The sequence below is a fragment of the Balaenoptera physalus genome (assembly GCF_965194825.1).
Source record: "Balaenoptera physalus genome assembly, chromosome: 17".
In the NCBI taxonomy this organism is placed as follows: domain Eukaryota; kingdom Metazoa; phylum Chordata; class Mammalia; order Artiodactyla; family Balaenopteridae; genus Balaenoptera; species Balaenoptera physalus.
In genome coordinates this window covers 85,152,971-85,175,458 of record NC_138895.1, presented here as the reverse complement: position 1 = coordinate 85,175,458, position 22,488 = coordinate 85,152,971, and the positions used below count along the sequence as shown (strand labels likewise).

The 22,488-nt window shown below is 56.7% G+C and overlaps 1 protein-coding gene across 1 annotated transcript; it reads right to left on the bottom strand.

The window, feature by feature from the left end:
- Window positions 1-10: 10 nt before the first annotated feature.
- On the bottom strand, window positions 11-22,015 carry SPATC1 (spermatogenesis and centriole associated 1; the record flags this gene model as incomplete). The annotated part of the gene is made up of 5 exons (XM_082433889.1): window positions 11-2,118; window positions 9,822-9,961; window positions 10,071-10,586; window positions 10,716-11,438; window positions 21,811-22,015. 5 exons carry the CDS (start codon window positions 22,013-22,015, stop codon window positions 1,789-1,791), a joined length of 1,914 nt encoding a protein of 637 aa, XP_082290015.1. The 3' UTR covers window positions 11-1,788.
- Window positions 22,016-22,488: the final 473 nt, after the last annotated feature.

Sequence of the window (22,488 nt, the reverse complement as noted above, 5' to 3'; positions counted from 1 at the left end):
GAGTGAAATGGCCCCGGCGCTCCCGCTGCCCAGACTGCGGGATCTACCCAACCCCGACCTGCTTCCCCCAGTCCGAGGAAGGGGCGGACTCGGAGAGGCCTAACCGGCCACCGGCTCAGCGCCCGGCAGAGCCCACAGTGGAGGCGGCTCTGTGACCCTTCCCCAGGAAGCTTCCAATCTGGGGGAAGGGCCGTTGGTTCGGCTCTGCGCAGCAGGCCGGGCCACCGGGGCACGCGAAACAGGTGGAAGCCAGCTCCCCATCCGCGGATCCCTCTTGCACCCGCTCTGTTGCATCCCAGGACCGAGCTGCCTCGCGCTTGCTCAGGCGCTGCCCTGCCCTCCACCTTCCTAATTCGAGCTGTGAACCAGTTCCTAGAGCTCTTAAGGTTGTCTCTTAAATTGTCCTGAAGTTTGGGCCAGGGCTGCCCTTCACACCTACAGACATGGAGGAGAAGGGGCTTCTGCTCTCCCCCGCCAGCCCCCAGTTTTCCAGAAATCCCTGATCCCCTTTACAAATCAAGATCTGGTGCTGGGTGTGCTCGTTGCTACGGGTTTGTCGTATTGCTAAGCCTTCTCAGCAGACAGAGCTAGAAGGTCTGTATGTGTAGCTCTCTAACATATCTATACGCAGAGGCCTTCCCTGCCTTTCCCAGGGGTCTGGCTTCATCTCCTGAAGTAGCAGGCCTGGGAGTGAGGGGAGCAAGAAGGCAGGGAGCTCTGGGGCCAGATCACCCCAGCACGCCCTACACCCCCTCTCCTCTGCACCCCTTGCTGGTTGCTGACATGATTCCCCTGTTTGAACCCAGACCCAGGGGCTCCTCTGTTCACTTGCGGTCCTCAGGCTGGCAGGCAGTGGTGCTTCCAGAGCCTCCTTGGCTGGGGTCCGCATCCCCACCACCTCCTCCCCTTCTTCAGGCAGGCCCTCTGCTCTGCCCCACACTGCTCTCCTCTCCTCATGCACTTCCTGAAGGGACAAGCATCCTGGCCTACACCCCTCTGCATCCCGCACTCTCCACGAGCGCTTCCCCCTCCGAGTCTACAGGTCACCTCCAGGTATCCCATCCCACCCCACCCCCACTCCAGCTCTCCCCTGCTCTGTTCGGTTTTCCATCCGGCCTGTGCTCCTCAGCTCTGCCCCTGCAGTAGGTGGGATCTGCCCTCGCCAGCTCTGGCTCTCCCAGTCCGGTCCCTTCCTGCGGGTGCCTTTGGCAGGGACCCCGTCTCCCTGGGCTGCCCGGTGCCCAGGTTCCTCCTGGCTCCCCTCCCTTTAATGTCCTCCTGCCCTCAGTGAGGTTCCAGAAACACTTGTCCGCGCCCTCCTTGTCGCTGCCTCGTGCAGAGGGAGGAGCTCCCAGGCCCACATCCTTCTCTTGACCCCGCCTCTGCCTCCTGCTCTGTGCCCAGGCCTCAGTTCCATGCTCATCACCAGGCCTGCTGGCACACCCACGACCCTTCCCTGCCAGCTCGGCTCCTTCCTGCTTCCTGCTCTTCCCCCTCCAGGACTCAGGGGCTCCTGTGCTCCCACTGCCAGGCCAGCTTTGGGGCCTTTGGAACATCCCCCTTGGTAAGACAGCTGCTGAGCTTTGGTCTTGGGGCTCTCTCCAGGGGCCCCGGAAGGGGCATGAACCCACAGGGCAGGCAGGACTGAAGGGGAGCTGGGGAGGGGGTGCTGTCGAGCCCCCCAGAGGAGGCAGCACCACCCAGGAGTACCAGCGCAGGCCCAGAGGCCAGCGTCTGAGGTGAGCTTTAATGGCTGTGCGCCCAGGTGCGGGCCACGGCGAGCCAGCATCACCAGATGAACATGGGCTTGCCGTCGTCGTGCGCCAGCTGGCTGAGGCAGGAGAGCAGCAGCAGTGCGTCAGTGAGCATGCTGGGGTGCACGGTCTCCACCAGCACACGCTGCAGGAAATCCACGGTGTAGGAGCCGCCCTCGGACGCAGCCAGCTCGGGCCGCTCCCGCAGGATGCCGTAGGCGTTCACCAGCTGCTCGGTCAGTGCCGGGTGCACCCGCCCGTTGTAGCCCAGGCTCTGCAGCCGGTTCATGATGCTCGTGTAGCGCTGTGTGAGGGTCTGGCACAGCTCCTCGTCCAGCTTGTGGTCGCTGGGCTTCAGGGAGGCCTGAGGGGACAGCAGCCGTCAGGGACCCTCCTGCCCCACCGCAGCACAGAAGCAGGCAGGCCGGTGAGGGGCGATGGAGGCCCAGGGGCGTGGTTGTGGGAGGATCGCCATCAGAGGGAGTGTCCTCAAGGGAGGTGTCCTGGAGGCCCTGAGAGAGACGCCTGTGGGCTCTAGAGTGAGGGGAGCCCTGTGGGCTGAGCCTGAGCAGAGAGGTTCCAGACGCCCCATCACCTGCTCCATCCACCACCAGGGATTCGGACTGAGTGGGGGCCACAAGGAACTGGGGACAGAGAGCATGGCTGGGGGTGACGAAAGACGAGGGGGCCTCCCAAAGCCCCCAGGGTTGCCCGACCCAGAAGACACCGCCGCCTCCTGGGTCCTGCCCTGCTTCCTCTCAGTCTTTCCTCCGGGCCCCCCGTCCCAGCACCCCAGGCTGCCTCCTCAGCACCCCGTGGCCTGCACACCCCCCTGCGGGAGTCCCTTCCCACCCCTCATGCTGCACCGACGACCCCAGGCCCAGAGCCAGGGCCCTGAGTCCCAGCGCTGGGGGTCTGCTGTCACCGGGTGCCGGCTCCCAGCGCCTGGACCCGGGGTCTGCCAGCAACCGGGTTGTCTTTGCCTACGTCTTCATCACCTGTGACCTCCCCGCTGCATCCTGCAGCGTCAATCCCTCTTCCCAGTCCCTCCCTCTCCACTGCCTTCTGGGGCCCTCAGCTTAGTCTCTGCTGTAGCCATCTTGAAGTTCTTCATAATTTTGAACAAGGAGCCCTGTGTTTTTGTGTGCACTGGGTCCTGCAAATTAGGTATCTGTCACTGGTACCGCTGCCCCCAGGCCTGCAAAACGAAGGTCTGAAGTGTACGTAGTGGGACAGGGTCTTTTCCCGCTAGAGCCCCCCTGCAGTTTCCACTGCTCCAACTCCCAGGGCCAGGGCGCACCCGCAAGGCCCGGATCTGGCCCTGCTCACCCTCTTCCCGCAGTTCCCTAGACGTCCACCAGGCTGGCTCCCAACCTGCTAGGGATGCCGGGACAGCCTGCTCAGACATCGCCTTCTCCAGGAAGGCCGCCCTGTCTGCTCCCTGGACGGTCATGTGAGCAGAGCACCAGGCTGATGCTTGGGCTCAGCCGAAGTGAGCCCTGACCTCTGGCAGGGGCACCCCGAGCCCTAGGCTCAGCACCTTTGCTGTCTGGTGACACTAGGACAGGCCTGTCTTCCTGACCTGGGCACCTGAGTCTTCTTCTTCCATTGCCTGTTTCCACGCCCCGGTGGGACAGACTGCAGGAGCTCAGCCAGCATCTGTGGGTGAGCAAGCGGACCCACGGCTGCTCACACCAGGGCGACCCAGGGAGCAAACCGGTGGAGAGCGTTAAGCCTTGGCCCCCGCGGGGGCATCGACAGCCGTCACCTGCTCACCCCTGGCCGTGGCTGGGCTCCTGCTGTGTGCCAGGCTGGGTACATGGAGCTTAAGACATGAGCAGGGGTCCGACGGGGGCACATTTACGCTGAGAGACAAGGCCAGGGCTGCCCCCAGGAAGTGACCCCGTGAGAGTGGAGGGCGACAAGGGGGAGGGAGGGGGGAAGAGCAGGACAAGCACCCCCACAGCACGGGAGCAGCGGGTGTGGGTCCCCGGCCCCAGTCCCCTCAGGCTTCCCCTGAGAAGCTGCAGGCCTGAGCAGAGCACGGGGCTGGGGTGGGTGGGCGAGCGGAGTGCCCTGTCCGAAAGGGCCAGAGACGCCTGGTGGGCTTTGTGGTTTTAAGCGATCATGCTGACCGCTGGCAGGGGATGGACAGAGCCGGCAAGAGAGGGTGAAGGGTTCCGTCCGTCCATCCTCACTCTGCACATCTCCTCCGAGCCCTCCCGGTTCACATGTGAGCAAGAGGCCCTCAGAGTTTACAGTGAGGACGTGGCCCAGGAGAGGGATGGTACTGTGAGCGCTGCCACTGGGGAGGGGGTCCTGGAGGGAGAGGTCGCTGGACCGAGGCCTGAAGGACAAGGACAATGGAGGGGAGAAACTTCCAGGCTGAGGAGCAGCATGCATGGCATGGAAGGTGCCAGGACGCTGGGTGCAGAGCAGGGCCCCCGGGGAGAGTCGGGTTCAACGGCCGCCACCACCCTGAGTGTGAGCCTCGTGTTCCCTGCTGGGACTGCAGGAAGCACAGCACCGCCTGACAGCGCTGCTGTGAGGACAAAGGAAACGTCTCCGGGGGCGTCGAGCACAGCACCCGGGCCGGTCAGCCTTGCTGCATGGGGGTCACGTCTACAGGCGTAGGAGTAGGGAAGGAGGGGCGCCCAGGGCGGTGAAGTTGGCCCCGGTGAGCCCAGGTCTGGGTGGGGAGAAGAAGGAGAGGCAGAGCTCCTGACGGCTTTTCTTGTTGACTGAAGGCCTCCGAGGGGGAGAGTGAGCTCCCCGAGGGCAGAGCCTGTGTCTGGTGCCTGCTTGGCATATTCTGAATGCTTGACACTAGCCAGGCCTGAATAGGTGGAGCAACAAGGCTAGCTGTGGACCAGTTAAGGTGACAGCAGTTTGGACCATGGGGTAGGAGTGGAGGAGAAGAGAACGTAGATGTGGATGTGGACGTGGAGAAAATCAGAGTGGATGGGAAGAATCTTTACAGCGCAAAGCCGCAGGACCTGGTGTTGGAGGGGATACGGCGGGGGGCGGGGGCGGGGGGAGGCACAGAGACTCACACCTGCGAGACCCAGCACACGTGCTCGTCACGCAGTCTTTCCATCCTGGACCACACCCAGCATCGACCATGTGCTCAGTGAAAGGGGAAATGGCGGCAAATGTCAGAGAATCAGTGTGGCACGGCCCTCATTCTCCAAACACAGGGCAGGTGTGTTAGAAGCCAACACTCACGTGCAGCCAAACGCCCCTCAGATGGTGGTCCTGACTGACTCAGGGGTTAGAGAGGAAATGCAATGCAGTTCGTGAGATATTCAGACCTGAACAGCCCCACACCCACCCCTCTAGCCTGCAGGGCTGCAGCCAGAGTGCCACCAGAGTCAGGCTGGAGCCTTGGCGGACATAGCCGGGGCTGCCAGGAGGCTGTGGCTTTTCCCAACCAGCCTTAAACAGCAGAAGCCTCCCGCTCTGCCTGGACCCTGGAACGGGACCCACGCTGGCTGGTGCTCCCCTGGTACCGGTTGCTGAGTATTTTGAGTATCTCCCTGACTAGAAGGAACTTCCTTGTCCCAAATGTAGAAACAAAAGAGATGTAAAATAAAATGATTTAAGAGCTCAACCCAAGAAAGAAAAATAAAGCAGAGCTAAAGGAAGGAGAAGGAAAGAAATAATAAAGAGCAGAGGTGAGGAAACACAGTCTGAAGGACCAACAGGACGAGCAGAGCCCACACCCTCCGCTGAACAGGGCACCGCCTCCCCCTTCTTTTAGGTAATGAAATGCCCAGCTGAGACCACCACGTGTCCCACCATCCTGCAGGGGGACCTGACGTCACTAAGCCTCGGACTTCGAGCACCACCCCCCAGGCCGAGTCCCGGGACGCGGGGACCCTGGGGACCCTGACGTGTGCGAGGGGCTGGTCAGCAGGGCCCGACACCCCTGAGGAGAGATAAACCTCTGGCTTATTGAAGCCATGTATTTCTGTCACAGAAACTTGACACGATCTCTAAAAAAGTAGTGAAGCTGCAGAAGTCATAAACAGCAAACAGAGCAGCCCAGCGCATTTATAAACACAGGGATGCGGCGTGGTTTATGAGCGGAGCATCTTCTCGTGTGTATCAATATGTTACCAGAAAAGGGAGGGGGAAGAAAACTGTGTGATCATCTCAGTGAGAGAGAGAAACAGCATTCTAAAAAAATCAGTATTTGTTCATGAGTAAGAAAAAACCCAACTCTGAACAAAGGAGGAAGAGGGAACTTCTTCACCTGATGTGGCAGATGCTGAATGTGGCTCACCTGGCTTCTGTCCTAGTGTGTTCCAGCACCTTCCTGAACTCTAAGAGGCTGGACGCTAAACATCACCTATCCCAGACTCCCCTGTGGCTTAGGTACCCCTCTGACCTGGGTTTCTGCTCAGCAAGTGCAGGTGGGTGGACCTTGTCTCCTGGAGGAGACAGTGCATGCAGGGGATTGGGCTCTCTGGAGAGTGCACTGGCTGTGGCGCTGGTTCTTCGGGGCAGCTGTAGCAAACTGCAGGCATCCGACTAGGTGTCTGCATGCTGTTCCTGGGGCAGCATGACAATGGCGTGTTCACTAGGAGACTCCCTTGCTGTGCTGGCATTTTTACTGGCTGTATAGCAGGCAAGCGCAATATGGTGTCCTTCCTGGAGCCTGTCTGAACACCTAAACATTTATAATAAACCCCTTTCTGCTTATATCAGCTTGTGTGGATTCTGTTATGTGCAACCAAGGACTCTGACTGATTTGTCGAAAGAAGATCTGGCAAAAAGCCTGGAACACACATCATACTTAACCGGAAGACTAGAAGTGTGTGTTTGTAATCAAGTCAGAAACAAGATGAGGTTGCCTTACGATCTGCTTTTAAAAAGTGCTATATGGGACTTCCCTGATGGTCCAGTGGGTAAGACTCTGAGCTCCCAATGCAGGGGGCCCGGGTTCGATCCCTGGCCGGGGAACTAGATCCCACACGCATGCCGCAACTGAATTCGAATGCCGCAACTAAGAAGTCCACATGCCGCAACTAAGAAGTCCACATGCCACAACTAAAAGATCCCGCGTGCCGCAACTAAGACCCAGCGCGGCCAAAATAAAAAAAAAATTTTTTTAAGTGCTATATGATATGATTGTCTACAGAGGAAAGCCAAAATGATATGCAGGCTATCAGAACTAGCGAGGGGGTTTGGCAAGGTAGCTAAATAACAAATCATTACACAGAAATCAAAAATGTTCTGGGCAGGCCAATGAGTTGGACTGCAGAGAGCATCCGGGGGGAACCATGGGCAGGACTGAGGTACCACCCTCAGTCACCCTCACACTGATGCAGCTGGACTCAGGGTCTCCTAGGACAAGGGTGCAGAGAGGAAGCGAGCCAGAGCATTTCCCATGGAGCAGAGCTTTGTGTTTGCGTAGAAGAGCTGACAGGCATGAGCACTGGGGTAACTTTCAGTTGGGCTTAAAAAGTGGCATAACTGTCTGCGAACTTACAAAAAAGTAGATAGCCACGTTCTATGCAAAAAGTCAGCGAGTCCCTATTGAATATCGGGCTCCATTACAGTTTTCAGCGTTAAAGCTGTACGGCATTCGGGAAGCAAAGGACCCCGGTTGGACGACACCAGGTTTCACCTGGTTTGGTGAATCTAGGTAGAATTTAGGGGTTCTAGCAACCACCAACACTGGAGTTCAATGTGCAGAGAAATAAACAAGATGCCTTGATGAAGGGAAGTAAAAGGCTGGGCAAAGTGGAATTAAAGGCAGATAGGAATCAACAGATGATCCAGCCAAGTAGGCAGGATGGCTCGAGACCAGGAAGCATCTTTAGGATCCTCAGGTGGGACCAGACCTCAGTCAACCTGCAGTGGGCCCTACAGAAGGCCAGCCGGGGGGTATCCTGAAGACAACTTCTGTGCGGGTGGGCTGCAGTGGCGCAGCTTCCTGGGAACAAGGGCAGCAAGTGTATGATCCTGGCAGCTCTGGTCATTGCTGGATGGAAGGTGAGTGGGGCCAGAGGCTGTGGAATTGGTGACGGTGGCCGATGGGCAGAATGACCAGATGAGTGTTGTAGTGAGAACCGCCAGCTCCCCAGAGGCCGCCAAGGTGAAGGCTGAAGCACTGGCTCAGGGGCACCAAGCTCCTCGACCTCCTTAAATACCAAAAAATTTGCCTTACGTACATTCTGCTTCCTTTTCCTGCCTCTTCTCTAAAGAGTCGCCATTTAGTGCCGTGGCTTAAATTCTCCGGCCTAAGCAGTAACTCGCAGGCAAGGGGAAGAGCAGCATGGAAGGGGAGGGCTTGCACAGCCCACGCCCTCCCGGAAGGTGTGTCTTATCCTCTGAATAAACAGCAGTTTCAAACAACCAGAAACCTCTCGCCACAGTTTGATGTCTAACTTCTATGTGGGCAACTAGACTTTCACTTATGATTAAGTGTAGTCTTTGCCAACTAGATATCGGATGCAGCATTTCAGAGACATAAATATTGTGCTTCTCCCTCGTCATCTGCCAGTTTTTAAATAGCCGCTGCCAGGCTGCACTCATGGCACAGCAGTGGTGGCGGTGGTCCAGGATAAGAGTCAAGGGTCGTAAAACCCAACATGGCCAAAGTTGGCCCCGCTGACACGAGCAACACAGGGATAGCCAACATGGCAAAGATGGGAAACTTCCCCAGTTCAACCTATAAACCAGTGAAAAACTAAAAATTTGAACTAGGTTTTTCTTGGAACTTGACAGACTGATCCTAAAATTCATATTGAAGAGCAAAGGGCCAAGAGGAGCGATGACGACCTGGAAGGAGAGACGCCCAGGCTCCCTGGGCCTCCCAGGATTAGGACACTGTCACCTGGGCAGGGCCAGACCTGCAGACCTGGAGCCCACACTCGTGGGACTGGGAGAGGGGACCGAGGCGGGGCTGGCAGCTCCAGCCTTAAATGGGACTCGAAGAGTACAAACAAAAAAGGAAAACGTGGGACATCCCTGGCGGTCCAGTGGTTAAGACTCCGCACTTCCACTGCAGGGGACGCGGGTTCCATCCCTAGTCGGGAAACTAAGATTCTGCATGCCGCATGGCGCGGCCAAAAAAAAGAAGAAGAAAAAAGGAAAAGGTGGATAAAAAAGGTGGATAATTTCGGTCTCATTAAAATTAAAAACCTAACCAAAGGACACCTTAACAAAAGGAGAAGGCAAGCTCAAACCGGGACACAGATGAGCCCACCGTAACTGGACATGACTCCTGCCCACTCACAGACCCAGAGCCACAGTCTATCCACGGATAAGGACGGCCAGAGAGGAAGGGGCCGGGAGCACCGAGGGCTACTTCGTGAGGGAAGAGTAAACGGCTGAAGGTCCAGGGCGCAGACGCCCGCCCCCTGCCCCCCCACTCCCCCGCTCGACCCGAGTGGGCGTGTCGGTGGGGAAGGGCGCGCCCCAGCTCATCCTGCCCCCGCGCAGCCCAAGCCCCCGACGGATCCCACTCCTCCGTGCCTCCTACACGTGGTGGCGAGGAGACGCGCTCAAGCGTGTTTGGGAAACACCGCCCTCCGTGTCCCTCAGTGGGAGCGGGCTCAGTGGACGGCATGCTGGGAACACGGAACGAGCCCGGCCTGAAGACCCCGGCCACCTGGCGGCCAGCTGCTCAGAGGCTCTGAGACCTGCCTCCCCTGCGCCCCCCAGTGACACTTGAGGACTTGGACAGGGCGAGGGAGAAGCATAAGGCGTCAGCTCTGCCAGTCTGGGGAGGGCCCGTGGGAGCGGGGCCTGGCAGACCCGAGGCCATTGCAGTGGCAAAGTGGGAGCTCACAGGCCTGGCAGTGCTGGGGCCCCTCTGCTGCTCTGCCCTCTGGGAAGGCCGCCCGTGTGGCTGGGACCACAGACTCCTGCTGCCAGGTGCCGTGGACACCTGCTGGCCACTTGGACTGAGCGCGGTGCTTCCTCCGTCCCAGGGTGCCTGCAGATTCTGATGCGCTCTGCCTAGCGGGAGTGCAGGGGCGCCCAGAAGGCCGTCCCCATCCCTGCAGGTGGCGGGGCAGGCCCTCAGGCGGTGAGTGGCAGATAGGCACAACACACCTGGATGATCTTCTCCGGAATGTTGGAGACCGTGAAGCCGTAGAGCCGGACACGCTCGGGGAAGATGCTGGACAGGATCCTGCGGTCCAGCTGGAAGGCGATCTCCCCCACCAGCCTCTCCCAGGCCAGCTGCTTCGACTCTGGGGACAACAAGGGGTGGAGGGAGTGGTCGGTGACCGTGGTCAGCAGCCCAGGGGGTGCCTGGGAGGTCTCCAAGGGCAGCCGAGGAGACCCCAGACTCGTGCTGACCTCGGGAGCTGTCAGGGAGCTTGCCGCTCTTCCGGGGGGCTAGCTTCCGCTCCAACTCCAGGATGCCTTTCCGAAACGGCTCTGCCACGCGTGGAGCCCGGGTGTCGTTGACTGAAGCCGGGGACGACGAGACTCGAGGCGGGGAGTGGGGGTTGTGTGCAGGGCAGTGGAGGGTGGGCGAGGGCCGGGTCGGGGAGCGGTGCGTGCGGGCGGAGGGGTGCGGGGTGCTTGAGGGCCTGTAGCTGGTGGCAGCTTGCGGGGTGGGAGTGGGGGCAGAGGCGAGGACGGTGATGCTGTGGGAGGTGGCCGAGGCAGGGACAGAGGCAGAGACCGCTTGTCCCTGGGGGCCACCAGGCTGTGTCCGGGCGTCTGGGGTGCCATAGGAGAAGGCTGTCGCGGGGCCGGGTGTGCCCGTGGGACCGACGGGCGTGGAGGTCTGGATGGGCGCACCCACAGATGTCACGCTGAGGGGCTCCGGCTCCTGGGCGGGCTGGGGGTGCTCAGCGGAGGGTGGGACTAGCGACGTGGGGGAGGGGCAGAAAGGAGAGGCGGAGGATTAGAGCGAGGCAGGGCCAGGGCCTACTAGCCTGGCAGGAGCCCCCTCCCCCTGGGCCCCCCGCTGCCCCTCCCCCCTGCACCGGTTACCTTCGGCGGTGGCAGCAGGTCCCCCACCCGCTGAGGGATGGGATCCAGAGGGGCATCTTTGGAGCGGCTCTGCCAGCCACACCCCTGGGGCCTCCGACAGCACCAGATTGCTCATGGGATTGGCCGGAAGGTTCTGAGAGACACCTAGGGGAGCAGCCGTGGAGGGGAGCAGGGGGCTGCTCAGAGAGAGGACCACCGAACCTGTTATAGGGGCCGTAAGGGGGCTGCTTGGAGTCAGGGAGCCAGTCGAGGGCAGGCCCAGGGAGCTGGCCGGTGTGCCCGCCAGGGGCACTGCCACGGGGCTGGCCAGGTGGCTGCTTGGATTCAGGGGGCCAGTCGAGGGCAGGCCCAGGGAGCTGGCCGGTGTGCCCGCCGGGGGCACTGCCACGGGGCTGGCCAGGTGGCTGCTTGGATTCAGGGGGCCAGTCGAGGGCAGGCCCAGGGAGCTGGCCGGTGTGCCCGCCAGGGGCACTGCCACGGGGCTGGCCAGGTGGCTGCTCGGGGGGCCAGTCAGGAGGCTGGTGAGTGGGCCGCTCTGTGAGGTGGGCCCCGGGCCGGGCAGCAGCGTGTTGAGAGGGCCCATCAGGGCGCTCACGACGGGGCCTGCCGCGGGGCTGGGCTGCGGGCTGTTTAGCACGTCGACCAGGGGCGCCAGAGCCACAATCCCCACTTCTTCCAGGACGGGTTCGTTTGCTGCTGCCGGGGACGGGGGCAGGAAGACACCTGGGGGACAGAGAGAAAGCACTGAGACCCCAGGCTCTCTCCGCACCGTGGCAGGGCCTGGACCGAGATGCCCATGCGCCTCTGATGAGCTGACCGACTCTCTGAGCCTCACCTCTAGGCGGGCGTCTGTGGGGCTGCTCAGTGGACCCCACGTGAGGGTCTGGCCCCTCATCCCTGTCCTCCGAGGGAGCCCGGTCGCTCCCAGGATCGCCTCTGTAAACGCCGGCCCCCCAGCCACCAGGACCTTCCACGCTGCCTGTCCCTCAGACGGGCCCACTGCCTTGAGCCGCTGACCCCTCGCTGAGGAGAGGAGGGTCTGAACACGTAGGTCGCCAAGTGGACCCCTCTGTTCCCAGGTGGTGGGGGAGTGGGCCCGGGCCTCCTGACTGCCGTCCTCTTGGGGACAGCTGAGCCTCACCACGTGGGGGACCCTCAGGGAGGCCAGAGCTCAAAGCTGCTGGGAGCCTCCCGTGGAGCCCAGGGTGTGCCCGGCCCCGGTACAGCGCCCCCGCCTGCCTGTCGCCGGGGATGCAGGCGCAGGAGGGGGTGTTGCTTCTCCCCTGCGTGGGGCCTGGGAGCCCGTGTGCCCTTGGGTTCCTGAGGAGACTGCCCTCGGATGACCGAGTGACCGCTGTTTGGGGGAGAAGGCCCCTAGGGAGGGTGCAGGAAAGGTTTCTGTGAGTGTGCAGTTTGATTGAAAACGTCCACATTAAAAAAAAATAAAAGCAGTACACGCTTATTATAGGGAAAGAATGGAAATACAGAAAAGTCAGGAAAGATGAAAACCACTGGTGGTCCTGTTATCCCACCGTCCGTCACATAGCAAAGCTCCGCGAAGGCTTGAAGACTTTCTCCACGTGTTTATGTCGCTCAGGGGCTGGCGAACCTCTCTGTAAAGAGCTGGTGAAAAGAGCTCCAGCTTTCCTGGCCATCCGGCCTCTACTGCAGCTGCTCCGCTCTGCTGTCACGGCTCCAAAACAGCCACAGACAGCACGGAAACAAATACACGTGGATGCTTGGCGACAAAACTTTACTTATGGATGCTGATATTTGAATTTCATGGACTTAGTGCATGTCGTGAAATAGCACTCTCCTTTTGATTTTCTCTCAGCTGTTTAAAAAGGTAAAATCCATTCCTAGCTCCCAGGCCACGCACACACGTGTGGTGACTGTGTATGTTGCCCGTGTCCTTATGTGCCCCGCCTCTTCGTACTGGGCCTGCACCATGGCTACCTGCAGCATTACCGTTCTTGGAAAACAGCGCTTCTTGTGGCTGCGGTGGTGTCCGTCTTGTGCACGTGCCATTGTTTATTGAGCCTATTTCAGCTGTTGGGCGAATCAATTGTTTCCAGTTTTCCCAGTGACAAAAATTCTACTACATAAATCTTTATTATCTTTCCCCCCGAAAACAGACATTTTAGAGGTTCTTAATGCACACTGCTAAATCTATCCACTTTAAGGCCCCTCAGAAACATCTGACATTCCCTGAGAAGTCCGGGACTTGTTACACTGACGCTGCCCTGCACAGTGTGTGCCAGGATGTCCTGCCATTTATTTTTGTTTTAAGTTTCGTTATTTTTTCCCAAACAAATAACTTAAAATTTCAGAATCAAATCAACCAGTCTTGTATGATTTCTTACTTTGGCTTTTTTGGATTTTTGCTTTAGGATTGAAGAGACAGTGAAACCTGTGGCCCAAAGGGAAGTGTCCCACAGAGAGGAACAGCATGAGGCAAGGAGCAGCCGGCGTGGCACAGAGGGGTGACGGGGCACGGAGAGCCGCCCGGGCCGTTTGTCCTTCTCAGCCTGTCTCCTCTTGGCGGAGCCTAGGGTCCGGATGACATGGGAAAGGACCACTCGGGCAGCGTCTTCAGGACTTGGGAGAGAAGACGGTCCCTGCACGGCCAGGTCCTCATGGTCTCTGAGACCCAGGGGATCTGGTTTCCATCTCACTGATGTCCCCACCTCCACTGGTGTCCTCAGTGTCCCTGGAAGACGTCCCTGGGCGTTGTACCAGCTCACCATCTCAGGCCATTTTCTCCTCCTCTGTCCCTCCACCCAAACACCGGTCGAGGGGCCGGTGACCCCGCGTTGCAGAACCCAGCGCGCGCTCCACGGGGCTCTTCTCGCAGGTGGCGGGTGGTGTCCACGCGGCGGGACGTTCCTCCCTGTTGAAATCCCGTCTTGGTTTGGCATCCAGGTTCCCGGTCACCCGGCTTCCTCCAGGTGCTTCTGGGCCCACATCCTCTGGCCCTGGGGGCAGCCCCAAAGCCCACCTAGAGTCTGCTTCTCAGGAGCTGATGCAGCTCAGACACTCAGGACCGGCGCAGCCTGCTCCCTCTCTGGCTGCGCTCCGACTCACATCCCAGCGGCCTGACCCCCTTCTTCCCGGGGCTCTGCTGGGGACTCTGCCGCCCTGGTGTGCCGGCAGCCGACATCTTTGCTCTTTCAGTGGCTCAGGCCTCAAATGGTGCAGCCTCAACACTTCTCTTTCAGGAGCCCCGAGCATCCCATCCGTCTGCAACACCTTCAAGTACGTATACCCAGAATTCAGCACGTGTGCTCCCCCCAACTCCGGTGCATACCAACATTACCCTGCCTGGATTATTGCAGGAGCGCCCTGGCTTGCCGCCTGTTTCTGGCCTTTCCCCTCAAACATCAGCCAGACTGTTCCAGTTAAAATGTCCCCCTCTGGTTAAAATGCCCACCAGCTAGCTCACCGTCTCATTCTGAGCGCTAGGCTGTTCCGTGTCCCCCGTGGCCTGGCTCGTCATCTCTCTGTCTTTGTTCTCCCCCTGGCACCTTCTGCTTCAGCCCCTCGGACCTCCTTGCTGTTCCTCAAATGCTCCGGCACGCTGTTGCCTCTGTCTTTGCGTTGCTGTTCCTTCTGCCTGGAACATTCTTCCCGTGTGCACAGCTGGTCGCGTACTTCCACCCGTCCTTTCAGTTGTGACCTCTTCAATGAGCTCTTCCATCCCAAATCACCAGTTTCCTTCACCCCACCTATTCCTTCCCCTTCTTCTGGACTATTTCCTCCTTAGCACTTATCTCTCTCCAAGATACTCTCCATTGACTTATTGGTTTGTCCTATTTCCCTCGATTAGAATGGAAGCTCTGTGAGGGCAGGGCTTCGTCTGTTTGCTGCTGTTTCCCAGTGCCTAGAACAGTACTTGGGCCACAGAAAGTGTTCAATAAATATGAAGAACATGATGTATATATGAGCACAGATAAAACTTGATGATTAAAAAAGGTCAGTATAGGATTATCCATAGAATGACCTTATAAACTGTGACCACTGAGACAGCCATGTGAGATCCAAAACTCAGTCAGGTAACAGGTAACTATCTGAAGGAGTTGCGTGGTCCTTAGAATACAAAGAGTGCAAGATTCATCGGCGGGGTCTACAAAAATCAATTGTATTTCCATACACTTGCAATGAACAATCTAAAAATGAAATTAATAGCATCAAAAAGAGTGAAATATTTAGGAATAAATTTAACAAAAGATATGCAAAACTTATGCTCTGAAAACTATAAGCATTGTTGAAAGAAATAAAAGAAGATCTAAATAAATGGAAAAACATCCTGTGTTTATGGATTGGAAGACTTAATATTGTGAAGATGGCAATACTCCCCTAGTGATCTACAGATTCAGTGAACTCCCTATCAGAATCCAAGCTGGCATCTTTGTAGAAACTGGCAAGCCAATCCTAAAATTCGTAGAGAATTGCAAGGGACCCAGAATTGCCAAAGCAATATTGAAAAAGAAGAAAGAAAACTCTCACCAAAGTGTACACCAGAAATTAACACAACACTGAAAATCAACTATACTTCAATTTAAAAAAAAGCAAGAGAAGAAAAAGAAGAAAGTTGGAGAACTAACTTTCAGATTTCAATACTTACTACAAAGCGACAGTAATCAAGACTGTTTGGCACTGGGATAAGGAGAGACAGACAGACCGATGGAGTAGAATAGGGAGTCCAGAAACAAACTCATGTATTTACGGTCAACTGATTTTCGACAAGGGTGCCAAGAAAACTCAATGGGGAAAGAGTAACCTTTTTAAAAAATTGTGCTGAGACTACTGGGTATCCACATGCAAAAGAATGAAATTGAATCCTTACCTCACACCTTATACAAAAGTTAACTAAACAGATCAAAGGCCAAAATGTAAGAGCTAAAACTATAAAATTCTTAGAAGAAAACATAGGGATAAATCTTCATGACCTTGGATTTAGCAGTGGATTCTTAGATATGACATCAAAACCATGAGCAACAAAAGAAACAATAAGTTGGATTTCATCAAAACTAAAAGTTTCTGTGTTTCAAAGGACACTATCAAGAAAATGAAAAGACAGAATGGGAGAAAATATTTGCAAATCATATATTTGATGAGGGACTTATATCCAGAATATATAAAGAACTCTTACAATTCAATAATAAAAAAAAGACAAATAGTCCAATTAAAAAATGGACCAGAGACTTCTTTGGTGGCGCAGTGGTTAAGAATCCGCCTGCCAATGCAGGGGACACAGGTTCGAGCCCTGGTCTGGGAAGATCCCACATGCCACGGAGCAACTAAGCACGTGGGCCACAACTACTGAGCCTGCGCTGTAGAGCCCACAAGCCACAACTAATGAAGCTTGAGTGCCTAGAGCTCGTGCTCCACAACAAGAGAAGCCACTGCAATGAGAAGCCCATGTACCCCAATGAAGAGTAACCCCCGCTCGCTGCAACTAGAGAAAGCCCATGCACAGCAGCGATGACCCAACGCAGCCAAAAATAAATTTTTTTAAAAAATGGACCAAGGTCTGTACATACATTTCTCAAAGATGATATACAAATGTCCAAAAAACACATGAAAATTTGCTCAGCCTCATTAGTCATCAGGGAAATACAAATCAACACCACAATGATATACCACTTCACATCCACTAGGATGGCTATAATCAAAAAGTCAGCTAATAAGTATTGGCAAGGGGTGGGAGGGAGGCTCAAGAGGGAGGGGATATATTTATATATATAGCTGATTCACTTTGTTCTACAGCAGAAACTAACACAACATTGTAAAGCAATTATGCGCTAATAAAATAAAATAAAAAAATAAGTATTGGCAAGGATGTGGAGAAACTGGAATGCTCATACATTGCCGGTGGCAGCGTAAAGTTGTGTAGCCCCACTGGAAAACAATCTGGCAGCTCCTCAAACAGGTAAACATAGAGTTAGCATATGATGCAGCACTTCCTCTCCTAGATATATAGTCAAGAGAAATAGAAACATACATCCACACAAAAACTGATACATGAATGCTTATGGCATCATTATTCATAATAGCTGAAAGGAGGAAACAAAAGTCCAAGAACCAATGAATGGATAAACAAGATGTGGTAATCCGTTAACAGAATATTATTCAGCCATAAAAACAACCTTCCCCACATCCCGCGTACACACACTGACTCATCTACAGCATGGATAAACCTTGAAGACATTATGCTAAATGAAAGAAGCCAGCCACAAAAGCCACTTATATATGAATCCAATTATATGGACTGTCCAGAACAAACGAATACATAAAAATAGAAAGTAAATTAGTGGTTGCTTAGAGTTGAGGAGGGTTGGGCAGTAGGAGTGTGATTGCTAGAGGGTTTGTTTTGGGGGTGATGAAAGAGTTCTAAAATTGATTGCGGTGGTGTTTGTACATATCTGTGAATATACCAAAAAACGTAAAATTGTACACTTTAAAGGAGCGAATTTATGGTATTTGAATTATATCTTAATAAAGTTGTTAATTAAAAAGAGATTCAGGGCTTCCCTGGTGGCGCAGTGGTTAAGAATCCATCTGCCAATGAAGGGGACACAGGTTTGAGCCCTGGTCCGGGAAGATCCCACATGACACGGAGCAACTAAGCACGTTCGCCACAACTACTGAGCCTGCGCTCTAGAGCCCGCGAGCCACAGCCCAACCACTGGACCTCCAGGGAATTCTCATGAACAGGAGTGTTCTGAGCCAACAGGAGCCCCAGGTCGAGCCTCGGTTTAAGAAATTTCAGTCCTATAGCTTTGTATTGTAATGCAAAATGTGCAAGTGATTGTTTTAACCTTATAATTTATATTTTGCTGATTTAGATTTATGAGTTGAAATGTTCCTACATACTTTACTACATACAGTATTAGAAACTTAAAAGAGAACTTAGATTCACTGCATCTATATGGGGTTTTCTTAGCTTTTTAAAATAATTAATTATTTTTTGGGCTGCGTTGGGTCTTCATTGCTGCGCGTGGGCTTTCGCTAGTTGCAGTGAGTGGGGGCCACTCTTCCCTGTGGTGGCTTCTCTTGTGGAGCATGGACTCTAGGTGCGCGGGCTTCAGCAGTTGTGGCACAGGGGCTCAGCAGTTGTGGCTCTTGGGCTCTAGAGCGCAGGCTCAGTAGTTGTGGCGCACCGGCTTAGTTGCTCCGCGGCATGTGCGATCTTTCCGGACCAGGGCTCGAACCCGTGTGCCCTGCATTGGCAGGCGAATTCTTAACCACTGCGCCACCAGGGAAGCCCTATATGTTTACTTTGTGCATAAGAATTATTTGGGTCCAGGAAGGTTTGTTTGTTACATCAGACTATTGAAGCTAAAAAGAAAAGCAAATGTCTTAGATCTACAAATGCAGTTTACAATGTTTTAACCGTTTAAGTGAACTTGTGATTTCCTCCCGCTTGCTCCTCACAGGGGCAGCTCCATCCTTCCCGCCGAGGCCGAGGGCGGGACTCTGAAGGGGCCCCACTCTGGTCCCCCGGCCCTCGTCGCGTCGGTCAGGACGTGGCCGCCACACTGTCCTGCACTCGGCCGCGCCCTCGCGCCTTCTCCCTGGCCGGCCCTCGGGCTCCGGGCTGCAGAGCCTCCCCAGCGGTCCCTTCCGGGCCTGCCCACCGCCCGTGGCCCCTCCGGCCTCGGAACCCTCCCTCCGCGAGGACGTCGGCCCCGCGAGGGACAGGCCGGGCCCACACTCGGGCAAGGGCGGCCCGGCCACCGAGACCCCCCGGTCCACGCGGGGACGAAGGCGAGGGACAGTCAATGTGGCGGGGGTCGAACCTGACAGTCGGAGGAGGCGGGGCGCCAGGAAGGGCCCTGACGGGGCGGAGCCCGAGCGTAGGGGCGGGGCCAGAGTTGCGGCGCCGCTCAAGGGGCGGAGCTAGCGTAACGGGGCTGCCCTGAGGGGCGGGGCCTGAGGGTCTGGGCGGGAAGGTGTTGCTTAAGGCCGGGCTCGAGGAGGCGAGACGGGTGAGCAAAGGCCGCTAGAACCCAGGGTTCCAAGAGGTCTGGGGCGGCGGGAGGTGAGAAAGAGAGGGGGGATGGTGACAGGTACTGAGGAGGGGACTGGCCCTGAGGTGGGGGCGGGTTCTGAGGGGGGACAGAGGTCCCAAAAGGAAGGTGGGTCCTGAGGGGGTAATGGGGGCGGGTTCCGACGGGGGACTAGGGTCTTAAAAGAAAGGCAGGGCGGGATGGGGTCCTGAGGGGGGAGGGTTGTGAGGGGGTGGGTTCTGAGGGTGGACAGGGGTCCCAAAAGGAAGGTGGGTCTTGAGGGGGGATGGGGTCCCCGGGGGGGTGCGTTCTGAGGGGGGAGCAGGGTCCTAAGAGGAAGGCAAGTCCTGAGGGAGGGCTGGGGTCCCACGAGGGATGGATCCAGGGGGCTTAGGGTCAATCCCTGGGGTGGGGTGTAGGGTCCGGGGTGGGGGTTGGGACTTGGGGGAGGATGGGTCCTGAGGCGGGGACAGTTCCTGAGGGGAGGAAGGAGGCCCTGATGGGGTAACAGACCCTGGGGTAATGAAGGCTCTGGGACTGGGGGGAGGGGGAGGGAGGCGGTGAGGCGCAGGGCTGGCAAAAGCCCTTCGGAAAGGAGGAAGAAGGCTGCTCCCCGCCTAAGGAAGCTTCCACCAGCCTGCAGCCCCCAAGAGGAGACAGAGCGGGCAGCAGGGCTGGCGGCCTGGGAGGGGGGTGGGCTTCGGTGAGGAAGGAGGGGGCAGCGGGGGAGGGTGCCCAGCAGAAAGGGCAACAGAAGCCCTGCTGCCCACCTGCCCTGACAGCCTTTCCCAGCCTGGCCGCCTCTGCAGGGAGGAGCCAGCGTGGGGGGCGGTCCCTGTTTTAGTGGCTTGAGCCCTCAGCGCAGCCCTCCTTTCCTCTCTGCCCCAACTGCCCCACTCCCCACGCCTCTTCCGTCTGCGAGACTTCCCGGCACGGGCCGAGTGAGTCCCTGAGCCCTCAGGAGCAGGAGGCCCTACAGCCCTAAGCCATCCTGGCTCCACCTGCCACCTGCCACCTGCCACCTGCCACCTGCCGTGTTCACAGGGCCAGCGCCTGAACCTCATGGCCTTTCTCCCCTGTGAAATGAATCCAGCCAACAGCCAATGTTTGCTGATTTCCTGCCGCGCAGGTCACCCGCTCTGACCACAGAGGTGTGCCGTCTGCCATCACTGCCAGCCTCTCCAGATCTCTGGTGCGCTGGCCTCTGTATTTTCTTCTCATGTGACAGCCCGGCTGGCGTCCACTTCCTTCTTCGGTGTGCCCAGGCTCTTGCTGACTGGCCCTTAGCTCCCCCTGCCTGCCTTCCCCATGTCGGTCCCCACCCCCGCCAGCCAAATGCTGCTGGAGACGGTTGGTGGCTGCTGCCTTCATGGTCCACGCATGCCGGCTTCATTTGGGCCCGTTACACACCTCCCCGGTTCCCCTCTCAGTTCCTCCTGCCATCTTCACTCTATTTCAGACTTTCCCCATCTTTTTCTCTCCACCCTGACTCTCAGAGCATGACGTTTTTCCAGAGAAAACTGAAGCCATGGTTCTGGAGTTTTTTTAGCTTCCCACCTGGCATTCTCACTCACCCTTCCTTCCTCCTTCCTTTCCCAGACAGTGGAGGAGATGTTCTTCCTTCAGGCAAGGCAGCCTCTGCTCTATAAAGTATTCCTTTTCTCTTTCGTATCTTCCCTTTCCATAGAAATAAATTCAGGTCTCTGCCATCAGGAAAAGCAGCTCTGGATGCCAAGCTCCTCTCCAGCTAGTGGCCCCCTCCAAGCCCTACTTCATGAACGAAGTGTCAGCCATCTATTCTCTCCATTTTCTCACTCACTCTTCACCTCACTCCGCGGGCCTTTCCTACTTACAGTCGGGTTGAAGCTGCTCTAGCTAAGGTTACTAACGCCAGGTCATTAGCACTTTGCTTGCTCGACCTCTCAGGCAGCCTTTATTTTGCTGACACTCTGTCCCCTTCGAAGCTGCCTCGGCTTCTGTGACATTACACTTTTGAGGTGTCCCTTGTCTCTCTGAGTGCCCCTTTGCCAGCTTCTCTACCTGTCTTGACTCAGGACTTGTCCCCAGTCTCTTCTCACTGTTCCTCTCTCTTTCCAGATCGTCTCACCCTTCCTGCGGCTTCAGTTATCAATGACTCTTCGATCTTTTCTCTCCAGCCCTGACCTCTCCTTTGAGCCTCAGGCTCATACCTCCACTGCCTCCTGGATGCTCCAGGTGGATGTCGTGAGAACGTCTTAGAGTCAGTTTGTCCAAAGTACAACTTGTTCTCTTCCTCCAAGACTGAATTTCCTTCTCCCAGGTTCACCCTGGCCAAGAGCGCAAGTGGAGGCTTACATATGCTATGTCAGTTAAAAGTTATCAGTCAAGCTAACGAACTGTTAAATTATGTTCTATCTGCTTACCTGACAAATAAACCTTTGTAACAACCTGGAAGGTCAGGTTTGATTTTAGGACTCTTGTACTCCCTGGAGTTCTGTGCCAGAATGTGGTGGCTTGGGGAGCGCTGGTCCTGGCCAGCTTCTGTGTGAACGCCTCTAACTTCTTTGCCCACTCTTCTGTCTCACCCTGCCCCATACCTCCTCTCCAGCCCCAGGGCTGTCACACACTAATGATTTCAAACCTCAAGCTTCAGTCCTGGTTTCTCTCCTTGGTTTCTAGACTCCGGCGGTCAATTGCCTTCTGGCCACCTCTGAGTGGAGAGGGACGGGGCAGGGGGCTGAGGGTGCTGAGGGGGGGATGGGGGGGAAGCTGAGGATGGGTGCCGTATTGGGTCCAGTGGGGCAGCACCTTTGGATTCCAGGGCTGGGAAATTCTCAGTCTGTGGAGCTGCTTGGAAGTTCACCTGAGGGGAGGCGTGCGTGGGTGGGCAGGGACTCCTGCCATCAGGTGAATGGGGCTGGTGCCTAGTTTTGTCCTTTTATCCTGGTTGTCCTATGTCCTCGCCCTCCCCTCACCCGGTGTTTGTTGCTATCTCCGCCCTTCTCTCCACGATTTCCCGAGACCCCAGCACAGAGTCTCTCCTCTCGGGTGCAGTCTCACCCTTCCCTCCCCGCTTTTCTTGAACTCAGGCCTCTTGCAGTTACCCTGGTGTTGAGGAGGGCCGGTCGCTGCCTCGCCCAGCCTGCTGCTGAACCCGCTGATGCCCAGGCCACCCGCCTGCATCTTGATCGCCGACTTGAGCTCGTGATTCTCCCGAATGAGCCACACCAGCTTCTTCAGTTCCTCGTTTTCCCGCACCAGCCTCTCGATCTGATGCCGAAGCCCCTCATAATTGGTGAGTAGAGACATGCCCCAGGGCAGCGGGAAGGGTGCGGCCCTCAGCAGGGCGCTGCACCTGGAGGCTGCCCAGGGCCCGGGGCCTCGCCCGGGCTGGAAGAGGGCACCAGAGTTTGCAAGTTGCAAGGCTGGCCCGTGGGCCTGGGTATTGTGAGGTCAGAGGCTGCACCTCCTCCAGGCCTCTCTGCTCTACCAGGCTCAGCTCTCCGTGCCTCCAGGCCTGAGCGCAGGCCCTGCTTCAGCCTGGAACATTCCCACCCCTTCTCTGTCCAGCCGGCTTTCCTCTGTGGAGCTTCCCAACCGCCGCCCTCTAGGCTTCCCCGCAGGCATGTCCTCCATCACAGCACTTACCTGGCTCTGCGCAGTTAGCTCTCTAGCGCTGTTTCACTCACTTCACATCCCGGGCAAGGATTGTGCGACTCGCCAGCATCCAGCAAAGGGCCGGGTGCCGTGTAGGTAGGTAACCAGTGAACATCTGCTGATTG